The sequence below is a fragment of the Lepisma saccharinum genome, chromosome 30 (genome assembly GCF_977018435.1).
Source record: "Lepisma saccharinum chromosome 30, izLepSacc3.1, whole genome shotgun sequence".
Lineage (NCBI taxonomy): Eukaryota > Metazoa > Arthropoda > Insecta > Zygentoma > Lepismatidae > Lepisma > Lepisma saccharinum.
In genome coordinates this window covers 3,789,417-3,801,542 of record NC_139258.1, presented here as the reverse complement: position 1 = coordinate 3,801,542, position 12,126 = coordinate 3,789,417, and the positions used below count along the sequence as shown (strand labels likewise).

The window sequence follows — 12,126 nt, the reverse complement described above, 5'->3', positions numbered from 1 at the left end:
AAACCTTCAATGCTCAATTGCTCATAAATATAGTTTGTTTATAAATACCAAAAAAATACATAAAAACTGTTGAACACACGCTCAACTGACAAATTTCATGTACACACACACACACCTAAAACTACATTATAAAGTATATATTTTCACTATTCCTCAATACCAGGCATGGTGATCTCAACCATGTAGCTTACCCGATGAGCTCTATTTTTTTCGATTTTTCTTGACTTACTTGACTTAATTCCTGTTGTTCCCCGTTGAACATAGGGCATCAACAAAGCATCTCCACCTGGTCCTACTGACGGCAATTCTCTTCACTGCATTCCAGCTCTTTCCTTCTTCCGAGGCCTCAGCGTGAACAGATCTTCGCCACGTCTGTCTAGGCCTCCCTCTTTTCCTTCTTCCCTGCGGGTTCCAGTCTAGTGCCTCTCTCTCGACAGCCTCATTTTCCTTCCTCAACGTATGCCCTATCCAATTCCATTTTCGCCGCTTTATTTGTATGGACACCTCGGTTTCTCCAGATTTTCTCCAAAGTTCTTGGTTTTGAATCACTTCTGGCCAAAAGATATTCAAAATTTTTCTCAGGCAGCGATTGATGAAGGTCTGTAATTTAGAGGTAATCGTTTTTGTTACTTTCCATGTCTCAGACCCATACAACAGTACAGACTTAACATTACTTCGAAAAATACGAAGTTTGGTCTTCATGGATATCTTCTTGTTCTTCCATACTGGATAGAGTCTCACAAAGGTGCCATTTGCTTTTTGGATTCGTTGAGAAACATCCTGTGCCGCCCCTCCGTCTTTTGCCACCACACTACCCAGGTAAGTAAAGCTATCCACATTTTCAATAATCTCTTCACCAATATCAAAAAGGGTCTGTTTTTGTGGAGTTAATCCTCAGTGCCTTGGTCTTCTTGGAGTTAATCACAAGTCCTGCTTTTTTTGCACTTTCTATCAGATCTGCTAGTTTTGTTTGCATATCACCATGTGCTTCAGATAAGAAGCACAAATCGTCTGCAAAATCAAGGTCTTCTAGTCTGTTATTCAATCCCCATTGGATACCACGTCTTTTCCCTCCTATTGCATTTCGCATCACTGCATCGATCACGATCAGGAACATTGTAGGTGATAATATACAACCTTGCCTCACTCCAGACTGCACATCTATTGATTCAGATACACGGCCTTCATGTATAACTCTACATGTATAATCACGATAAGTTTCTCGGATAAGATCAAGAATTTTTGTGGGCACTCCATATCGTTTCACTTCCTTCCACATTGCATTTCTGTTGACCGAGTCAAATGCTTTCTCGAAGTCAACGAAAACTGTATAGAGACGAGATGACCATTCTATACATTGTTCCAAAATTATCCGCAAGGTGTTAATTTGATCAATACAGGAGCGATTTGGTCGAAACCCTGCCTGTTCTCTTCTGAGTCTCAAGTTAACATGCTCCTTAATTCTGTTTAGGATAACTCTAGTGAAGATCTTACTCGGAATGGAGAGAAGTGCTATACCTCTCCAGTTGTCACACTTTGACGTATCACCCTTTTTCGGTAGCTTTACCAACAGGCCACTCCTCCAGTCTTTAGGCATCACTCCCTCTATCCATATCTTCTCGAATAAGGGCTGCAATATATTTGCTGTGGTGTTTATATCATTTTTCAGCACTTCCGGTGGTATGTTGTCGACACCAGCTGCTTTACAATTACGTACCTCTCTCAGAGCTTGTTTAATCTCTCCTACTGTTGGAACATCCGTCCTAATTCTTACACAGGGGCCAACATCGCCATCATTATCATCTTCCTCTTCCCCCTGGTCTATCTGAGCATCCACAGAGCGATTAAGGGTTGCAGAGAAGTGCTCCTTCCAACGTTTCAGTTGGTCCTCAGTATTCGTAAGGAGGGTACCATCTTTACTTCTCACTGGTCGATTTCTCTGCATCCGTTTCCTTGACAGAACTTTTGTGATGTTGTACAGTTCTTTAAGATTCCTCTTTTTTGCTGCTTCCTCCGCCTGCTGAGACAGATTGTCTACCCAATTTCTTTGATCCCTAAGAACACTACCCTTTACTTCTCGATCCTTCTCTGTATACTTTGTTTGCAATTCTGCCTTCCTTGTCCTGCTTGAGTTCATTGCTTCCTTAATTACTTTTCGCTCATTAATCCTTTCCCAGGTCTGCAGAGACATCCAATCTTTTTTCCTCCTATCCTTGAAGCCCAGAACCTTTTCACTTACTTCTGCGAAGGCAGATCGAATTTTTGTCCATTCTCTTTCAATTGTTTCATTCTGCTCACTTTCATCGGTCAATACTTGGAACAGATTTCTCAGTTCAATCCTGAAGGTTTCCTGGAGATTCTTATCCTTCAACTTACTAACATCATACCGCTTCCTTGTCTGTTCCATTCTCTTCTTCTGAGCTTGAATTTTCATTTTAAAGTTAGCCACTACCAAATGATGATCACTCCCAATGTCCGCACCTCTCTTGTTTCTTACATCCTGTAGCGAACGTCGCCACCTCCGTTCAATTGCCACGTGGTCTATCTGGTTTTCTGTTCTATGGTCTGGTGATACCCACGTTACCTTATGGCATTTCTTGTGAGAAAATATAGTATCACCAATAACTAATTCATGGCTAGCACAAAAGTCCACAAAAAGTTGTCCATTCTCATTTCGCTCTCCTAAACCATGTTTACCCATGACATGCTCAAGGCCTTCGTTGTCCTGCCCCACCTTTGCATTTAAATCTCCTCCAATTATTATGATATCCTTCCTTTTTTGCTTCTTTATTGTTTCATTGAGCTGCCTATAAAACTCTTGTTTATCTTCAGTCTCTGCTACTTCTGTGGGTGCATAACACTGTATCATAACGATGTTTCTGATATTGGTTTTGAAATGTGCCACAATTATCCTCGCAGACACTGGATACCATTGAATAAGGCTCCTTTTTGCTTCCTTGTCCATCAATATACCCACACTATCACGGCTCACACCTTCACCCTCAGGTCTTCCGGAATATATGAATGTAGCTCCTTCATGGGTATTTACCTCTCCAAACTCTGGCCATCTGACTTCACTTATACCTAGGATGCTCAGACCATAGCTCTTCATGCAGGCCACTGTCTGCCGTAGTTTTCCACTCTCCCGCAGGATTCTTACATTCCATATTCCAATTCTCGTTGTCCTTTTCAGGCCAAATGTCGTCGTCTTAGAATCAGTTCGGCTTCCTCTTGTTGATGTTTCTTTAATAGTGTGATTTAAAGTGTGCGGGTTATTGGCCCACAGCACCCGATCTTGGTGAGGGGGCTGCCACCTGAGCCTCCAAGCAGGCTAATTTTCTGTCGGGGTATTTTCCCCTAGTTTTTTAGGATCCCTCCTCCACAAGACAGTGGCTTTTTCTCATATTTATACTCAATGAGAATGAGTGCCTCTTCCGCCAGCTATGCCGTTCCAAAGGTCTCCTTCTCCGCCATAGTTGCCGTTGAGATCTTCACCGTAACCCTGGCAAGGGGCCCTTACAAGGTACTACCAGCCGGTGCCAGCTGGCCCAAGGTTTTTTAAAAAGAGGTGTTACTCCTCCTGATTCCTGGTTCTTCCGCCTCCTTCGCCGTTGAGATGGCCATCCATCTTCTTCCGCCATTGGAGCCGTTGACCAGTAGGTTGCTTCTTAGTCTAACTTTTTACCACAGCCTGCCCAGCATGGGAGACCCTACCAGTAGCTATGCTACCGCTGGTATAGCCTAGCAAGTCATCAGAGTACGCAAGCCCCACCACCAACTACAAGGTCCTGCAACCACTAGGTGGGGTTTCGATTTTTCAACTGAATTTTTTTATAAAAAATTGAAAAAAAATTACATTGTTTCCTAGGGTGTTCATAATATTTATGTATTACTTTTGTTCATAAAAACATAAATGTAATGTAAATAGGAGGCAAAATGCACTAAAGTGCGCGTCAAATCTCCTGCATATGGCCTTGAAAGGCTGAACAGCACAAGCGAATCACAGACGTGCGGTGTTGCCGTGCTCTCAGTGACAAGGCGTTTCGCTCAACCACGCTGTATCTTTTTCGTGTGAGATTTCGACGTGGCACCGCTGCAGTGCGCTGCTATTGGCTATCGCCATATGCAGGAGATTTGACTCGCACTCTAGGTGGGCCTATCAAGTGCAATATTTGAATGCGTGTCATTCGAAACACTCATACCAGTGAGAGCATACAATTGGTTGTTAATGATGGTATTTTTTGTAATTATTATTAATTAATATCTGAACATACATAATCAGAAAAGGAAGTAGATTCAATAACAAAATAGTCTCTTGAATATTAATGATTAAAAAGTGTGGGCCTGTACAGGGCCCCTCAGGATGGAATAGATGATGGTGCGATTATTTCTAACGTGTTATCTGCGATGGTATCTTATAAAAGATACTGAACCATTAATTTTTCATGATTCGTGGGCAAAATTCCGTGTTGATGGTCGATAATAAAAACCAAGATTTCAAATTTGGAATGGGCGGATGGAACTTTCGATAAAAAGCTTTTTCCGGGTCATGTGTTTATATGTACACGTGCTAGGGTTTGAGTTCTTGTTTTAAGTTCACTTTTATACACAGATAGGCTAATTGTAACTGGACCTACAGTTTAAAGAAGAACTCGAACCACTATGTGCCTCCACCGGATTCCACGCGCTAGAAAAACACTCATAGGTTGCACAAAATGTAAATCTGCTTGAACATTGTTTCAGTTTAGTTTTAGATTTATTTTAGCTCTTTCTAATAATCCGGTTTGGCAACATTGGAAAAATGGAACTGTATTGTTGCTAGCGAAGGTGATTGACATATGCAAAGAAACCGATGTGCTGTCTCAGGAAGAATACCAATTCATAAACGAATGTACATTTTCTCATTTGTACTCACTTTCCTTAATGAGAACGAAGATTGGAATCAGTTTCGAAACATTTAATTACAGCGGTTGAATCCCCTGTACACTGTCTTCTGGTTTAGTTTTGTTCTGCTTGTCGGAACAATGCATTTGTCTTGTGCGTGGTACGAATCGAATACAAGCAGCCAATATTTCGGGTCAAAAAGCTCTCTTGACTGTGAAACAAAGGTGAAAGCTTGATCGGTTAGCGTTGCATAATAAACCTTTCCACAGACAATATCTTAACATTTGAAACATCTTAAAATAAACCAACAGGCAAGTAATACCAGGGAGAAATGGATGAACAACTCCAAACAATTGACGTAAGCCTACGAAAGGCATTTTCATTTGAAACGTTCCACCAGATGGCGGGTAAATCAATTAAACGAAATATATTGCGCTGTGACTTAAAACTAATGCTCTGTAACGATTTGAAATTGATTTGGTGAGATTAGAATTACATGGTTAAAGAGGAAATACTGTTTCCTGAATGAATTAACATTAGTAAATCAAATCAAATATATTGTTTTGAATATTTGTACCGTTTTTCTGCCACGTTGGGTACACGCAATTATGACGTTGAATGACGGTTAGATGACTGATGGAAGACACTCACAAAGGAACACCCATACCCTAATTGAAACCCGAACCCACGAAAGCGAGAACGTGAGTCGACCATATGATTGGTTGACAATTACCGCCATACGTAACACCACCATGTATAAGAAGTTTGTGGTCGCAGTTCAATTGTATTGAATTATTCTGTAATTTCTACAGAAACTACAAACTACACTTTTTTGTGTTTATACAGGATGGACATAAAATCAGTACCAGACGGGAAAATTTGGGGGTTCTGAACCGCATTATGCCCTTAAGGTGCGCCACTGACTACACAACTAGCCTCCTGGAAATGGATAGACAGGATAAGTTAACCTATGGAATGGACTCCACGGTTAGCCGACCTTAATCTCGCCCTCTGAGGAGTTCTGAATTCAAGGGTATATGTAGTGAGATTGTGAATGGGATTATTCAATCTGGGGTGGTGCATTTATATCGGTTGACCAATCAGAACACATTGCCTGTGGATCCAGAGTCTCGCTTACCTTCGAGTGCGTTCCCAAGACGTTCACCCCTTACTACCACATCAATAGCATCGAATTAACCATAAATATCTTGGTACTTGATGTCATTCGAATCACCAACCGGTTCACAGCGTACCAAGATAGAAAATATTTTTAAACGTTGTGCAGGCAGTTGGCCTTGGGCGCTGAACAGTGACAATAAGCTTGTCAATATTATGTAAACAATGTAATTATAAGCGTTCTTGCATAACAGGTTATTTAAAAGTAAAGTGCTCCCCTGTGTTTTGCACCACGGCATAAACCCCCTTTTTTTCATCACGACCGAACGTGAGGGTGAAGTGATCAGCACCACGCCCATGGCCGCCTTTACCCCCCAGAATTTCCTCCAGGTACCCACTTTATACGACGCTGGGTAGGCGCCGGAGTCGCTTGGACAGGTGGAAAAAATCCCGGTTCTCCCCTTCCGGGGATCGAACCCGGGTTCCTCACATGGTAGTCAGACGCCCTAATTACTCATTTTATTTTTTTAAGGAAGATCCCTAACCGGCAGCCTTCCCCACACATCAAGTAATCTCAAATCTCTTTTTCATTCAGGACCGACGAACACAAACATCCATGTTTTAACAGGGATTCGAACCCGGGACCCCTGGCGTTGTAGCGCGCTATGCCAACCACGACAACGACTGAGCTACCGCGGCTCAGCCTACAGGTAAGCTACGTGAACAAATTACAAGTGAAAATATGTAAGGAAATGTATTTCGTTTGAAGAAGATCAACATAGAACAGTTTCGTCAATTTTTGGAAATATGTCTTTCCCGCAATGTTCTCTATGTGCTCTTGAAATATGCATAATACCAGAAATTCAACATATAACTCACTTACATGATAAAAATTCGATTTACGAAAGAGATGTGGGCCAACAATGTCACAACTCCAAGTAGAAATTCTTTGAAGCGGCCACTGAATAGAATGATCCTCTCTTGTTTAATTAATAGTCTGTGAACTTAGAATATTTCAAGAATCACGATGTCTATGATAACAAGCAAGCAAGGGTGTAGCGGCTGAACCAGAAGCTTGAGGGGTACGAGGCAGCATGACGTGTGCAGTGGCGTGCCCAGGATTTTCTAAAAGGAGGAGGGGTAAGTATACTTTTCTTAGTAACCAGTCCTCAGTTTTCCATCTTTTCCTGCGTTTGACTTTCCTTTCTTTAGGGATAGAGGACCAAAGGGGGTTATGACCCACCACACCACTTGGGTGGACGTGTGGGTCCTTCCGAAATGCCTAATTAACTTACTTGCTCGCAGATGGCCATCGATAGGGGTAAAAAAGAACCTCATCCCATTTCTTTATACTTTGCCGTCAACTCACAGCGTACATTGTCTACAATCAAACATGGAAATTCACGAACTTATATCACTAATATTAGGGTACTTAAAAATGTAACTTTCCACCAAATTGTCGCGTAGCTAAAACTTGAAAATAACGTGTAACAGATGACAGGTGTAGGAAATTGGTCTTAGCTCTTATTTGAATATGAAAGAGGTTAAAACACTACAAAAGTCAGTAAGAGGAGGCAATTGGCCCTAAGGGTCAATTACCCCTGATAATAAGGCGTGTAATCTACGCCCGTCTTATCTCCTACAGGATTCCTAAAATGAGTTAATGTCAACATTTTGGGGGAGATTTTTATGAACTTCTTTTTCTTCCTTATTGAAATTTTGTGGACATTTCTGTCGGAACCAACTCTATGATCTATAGGAGTGTTTCACGTACCGGGTGGCCAGAATTAAAGTTACCCAACTCAGAGCCCTCTGTAGCCTGTTTGAGGCATCGTAGAACTCTGAAATTTAGTGAATCCCGCCACCAGGTTGAAATGTGGCGCTGTACTTCATGATGGGTTGTAATGATGACGTAAACTCCTCCAATTGGTTATGGATTTGCCTTTACCTTGCAATCTTGCAATAAACGAGAGATTATTTTCTCGCAACTTCCAGCCACTAACGAATGTCTTTCTAATTAATAACTCGGCTACATCACTTAACGTGAGTGCTGAACAAAAGTTCGGAAGTGATCACAATGCCATTAAATAAGAAAGAACGTCCATTGCTGGTGAAGTTGTTTTATCAGAACGGTAGTAATAGTGCAGCTGCACTGTGAGGTTATTGTCATGCGAAAGGACTTCGAAAGGGGGCCATGACGACGCATGGGTTAAGAAAGATGATGAAGAAATTTGAAGAGACTGGAGATCAGGGTGTTGCAGCAGGAAGGGGCCGCCGGCCGATTGCAGAAGAAGTTGTCACCGAAGTGATGATGCAGTGGTGGATAGAGCCTCTTGTTCCCGATATTGGAGCAGTTTACGTCATTATTACAACCAATCATGGAAGCACAGCGCAACATTTCAACCTGGTGGCGGAAAATTGAACTATTTTTTTATCGCCATCCTCTTTCCCATGGTCTGCATAGTGGATTCACCAAATTTCAGAGTTCTACGATGCCTCAAACAGGCTACAGAGTGCTCTGAGTTGGGTAACTTTAATTCTGGCCACCCGGTACGTCACAAACTGTTGCATTGTGGCTTCGAGCACATTCGTGATTTAAAACAAACGTGCAGTTGGTGCTCATGTAACGAACGCTACGTGATGGATATTTCCTTGCAAACGACAAATAAAATTGGCCGCAAACATGGCGGCTGTGCGCATCCTGACGTCACATGAAACCCACCTATTTTAAAAAACTGTCTTGATGAAAAAAGTCTGAGAAATGGCATCGTTAAAATTATGATTAATAATATCGAGGTCCAATAACATTAGAATTAAACTCCGTGCCCACGTATCAACGTTTTGAAAAACAGAAAACTGCCCTTTCCTGCTGGACGTACAAAATACATTCTCAGCGCATTACTTAAAAAGAATTTGATAACTATAGTTTCCTAAAAGCTTGTAGCTACGAGAATCTTACTCGATAAGAACCGCTCTTACGTTTGTCTTACACACAGCGCCATGGGTGTAACTTGTGGCCTTCATTTTGAGGGGGTATAGAATCAAACCTGGGGCTTAAATTTGGTGGGGGAAGAGACTCGAAAAGTTTTCCATCTCATAAAAATAGCGTCCAGGATTATTTGCTACATAACTGCGATGTTTACGAAGTCACAAATATTGCTCTTTATTACTTTCCTCCTCAAGTCCACTAACTTGTTAATTTTAACGAACCTGAAAATTTTGGGAGGGCAAGTGCCCCGTTGGCCCCACCAAGTTACGCCTATGCACAGCGCCGCTCCGATAGCGTCGTTGGGGTCAAGTAAGTGTGTTTAAGTTCACGTCATACTTAGATAGGTTAATCAGGATCTGAAGTACTACAATGTGCCTCCACCTGGGATCGAAACGGTTGATTACATGGCGACTGTTACCGATTGGGATCCACCCATTTCTAGTTAATGCATTATCCTGTTATCAAAGACTCTCTGTTTCAATTTGACTGCAGATTTCAATGGTTCTGCCACCACTGTCCGCGTTAGGCTCAAAATTTGACTTGCCAAACTGTGCTGTTATCAGATCAAGCGTATTAAGATATGCGTGGAAGTCAAATGGCTTTGGTTGAAGAACAACTATTCGTATATATTCCAAAACGTTCTAAGGGGTCCCGGGTTCGAATCCTGGCCTGGGCATGGATGTTTGTGAGTGTCCATTCATCAACATCATGTCACCACTCATCACCATCTTTGTAAATTAGTCAAAAGTGGCATAAAAGGCGAAGTAATCAATCCAAAACGTTCTAAAATCTTTTGTGGTTTTGACTTATAGATGTTGGACTGCTTTCGAAGTAGCCAAACTATTCATTTCACTTTTTCACACGTCAAATGGCCACGTGTTTAACACAGCTAAAACTAGAAGTCTACCAGGAAATTATTTGTTAAAGATCATATTATACAGTTAAAGTGGGATCCTGCAACAGTCCTTGGGAAAACTACCACAATTTATTTCAAATTTTATGTAATCATGTTACGTAAGTCTTATTTAAAAGGACTTGGGAAGGAACGAAGAAATAATTTGTCTCGCATGCTAGCAAGCAACGGTTGTTAATTCGAGTCATTTATGAAATATTGTGAAAATATGTACTTGGACGAAAATGGTACACAATTATGTCTATTGAACTTGGGGTTTGAATTACATGCAAATTATTGTTGCAACCAAGTGACGACGATATGATGGGTTACAATCTGAATTAATGAACGCGTCTTCGCAGGGAATAAAATCGTAGAACCAGAATTTTAGCTTGGGGCCGTGTTATGCAAGTTGAAACAGTAATTGGGCACCAACGAATATCAGCAATGTATCTGTTCGAACCCCGCTTACCGCCCATATTTTTAACCCTAGCTTACCTGAGGGGGTTGTCAGCCCCACAATCTCTATTTTTCTATTTCTCAACTGAAAATTTTTATTAAAAAATTAAAATAAATTACATCGTTCACTAGTGTGTTCCCAATATTTCTGTATTACTTTTGCTCATAAAAACGTAAATGTAATGTAAATAGGAGGCAAAATGCAATAGGTGGGCCCGTCAGGCGTAATCTTTGAATGCGTGCTATTCGACACTCATGCCAGTGACAGTGTACACTCACCTCACTTAGTACTCCGGCAGTTTGTTTCTTTATACAGCATATTTGCAGATGAGACAATTAAACCTACAAGTGTATAAATATACGCTGTATAACTTCGTTGATCCTGTAAAATTGGCTGGTAATTATTGTAATTAATAAACAATTGCACCTATATAGACAAAAATATTATGGTATTTGTGAGTTCTAGTGAATGGTAAAATATGTGAGCGATACTCATGCAATAATTTGTTATTTTTTTTATTAATGATGGTAATTTTTGGAATAACTGCACATATATCATCAACAAAGAAACCAGTGATTCAAGAACAAAATGGTTTATTTAATTATAGTGACAAAAAAGTGGGGGTCTGTGAGCCCCCACCCCAAGTAAGATTCTCGTACGGCACGGGTAGGATAGGGTTAGGAGAAGGTTTACTCACACACCCCTACACAAAGATCTAATTTGTAGTAATTTGACTAAATTTACCCTTACACCCCCTAAAACCGAACTCACAACCCCAAGACGGAAAATTCGGGATTTTATTTGTAATACTGAACCAAGTCTTATGACGATAGTGCCACAATTTCAATAAACAAAAGATTCTTACCTTCCTCAGCCGAAGTATCGTCTTCTTGTGATGGTAATCCGTTGGTTTCTTTGTATTCGAATGAGGGGATATCCACTTTCACAAAATCCGCTGGTTCCACCTCTATAACCAGCTTACTATCGTCCTGATTTATTGTATTCAGTGCTATTTGTCCCAACGAGTCGTTCACCTCTTTCAGATCGATAACTGTCTGCAGAACAGGGTCCCCCGCAGATGGGCCGTCCCCCTGCACGCCGGCTAAAACTTCCTTCTTCATTTTTACAACAAACCACAAACACTACCCGTTTGTTTACAAATTGAAAATCGGTCTGAGTTAATTCGATAAGCAGCCCTCACGCGCCAAACGAGTTGCAAGGACCTCTGGCAGACTTGCAGCGAACTACACGCACCGGGCAGGTTGCAAGTGGCGCCTTTGCGGTTGCCGTGGATAAACGTCAAGCCTTTGCGTGTAAGGAACGCTATTGGTTGCAGAGCACGTTGTTTTGAGTAGTGTTGCCAACCGGTGTGAAAACCCGCTAAGCTTGGACGGTTTCATGAAGAAAACAAATGCAAGAGATTAGATTGATTTGCTTTATTTTACTTCACTTTTGTGCCACTTTTGGCTAATTTGTGATGATATGATGAAATTGATGAATGGACACTCACAAACATCCATGCCCAGGCCGGGATTCGACAAAAAGGTTAGATACAACAAAAAGTTTCGTCAAAGAAGACGATTAGAAAGAATTGTTTTACACAGTGGCGGCGAATGGAATCCAAAGGAGGGCCAAAACGGGGGCGGGGGCAAGGACAGTTTACTTTCCCTTGTTAGATAAGGTAAGGCAAAAAGCGTAGGGGGAAACTGCCCCCCTTGATACTTTCGAAGTAATCATGTGCATACCACTTTCAAATTTGTTATATTCGCCAATGTGGACTATTAT

At 41.3% G+C, this 12,126-nt stretch overlaps 1 protein-coding gene across 2 annotated transcripts in view; it reads right to left on the bottom strand.

Annotated features, from left to right (window-relative positions):
* LOC145981981 (aldehyde dehydrogenase, dimeric NADP-preferring-like) overlaps nucleotides 1-11,605 on the bottom strand; it is a 183,758-nt gene extending 172,153 nt beyond the window's left edge. Inside the window, exon 1 of one of the 2 annotated variants that reach the window (XM_083115497.1) lies at nucleotides 11,207-11,605. In XM_083115497.1, the coding sequence (XP_082971623.1) occupies nucleotides 11,207-11,462 (256 nt within the window). In that variant the 5' untranslated portion in view covers nucleotides 11,463-11,605. The remainder of the gene's footprint in view (nucleotides 1-11,206) is intronic. The other variant, XM_083115496.1, reaches the window with a different exon arrangement.
* Nucleotides 11,606-12,126: the final 521 nt, after the last annotated feature.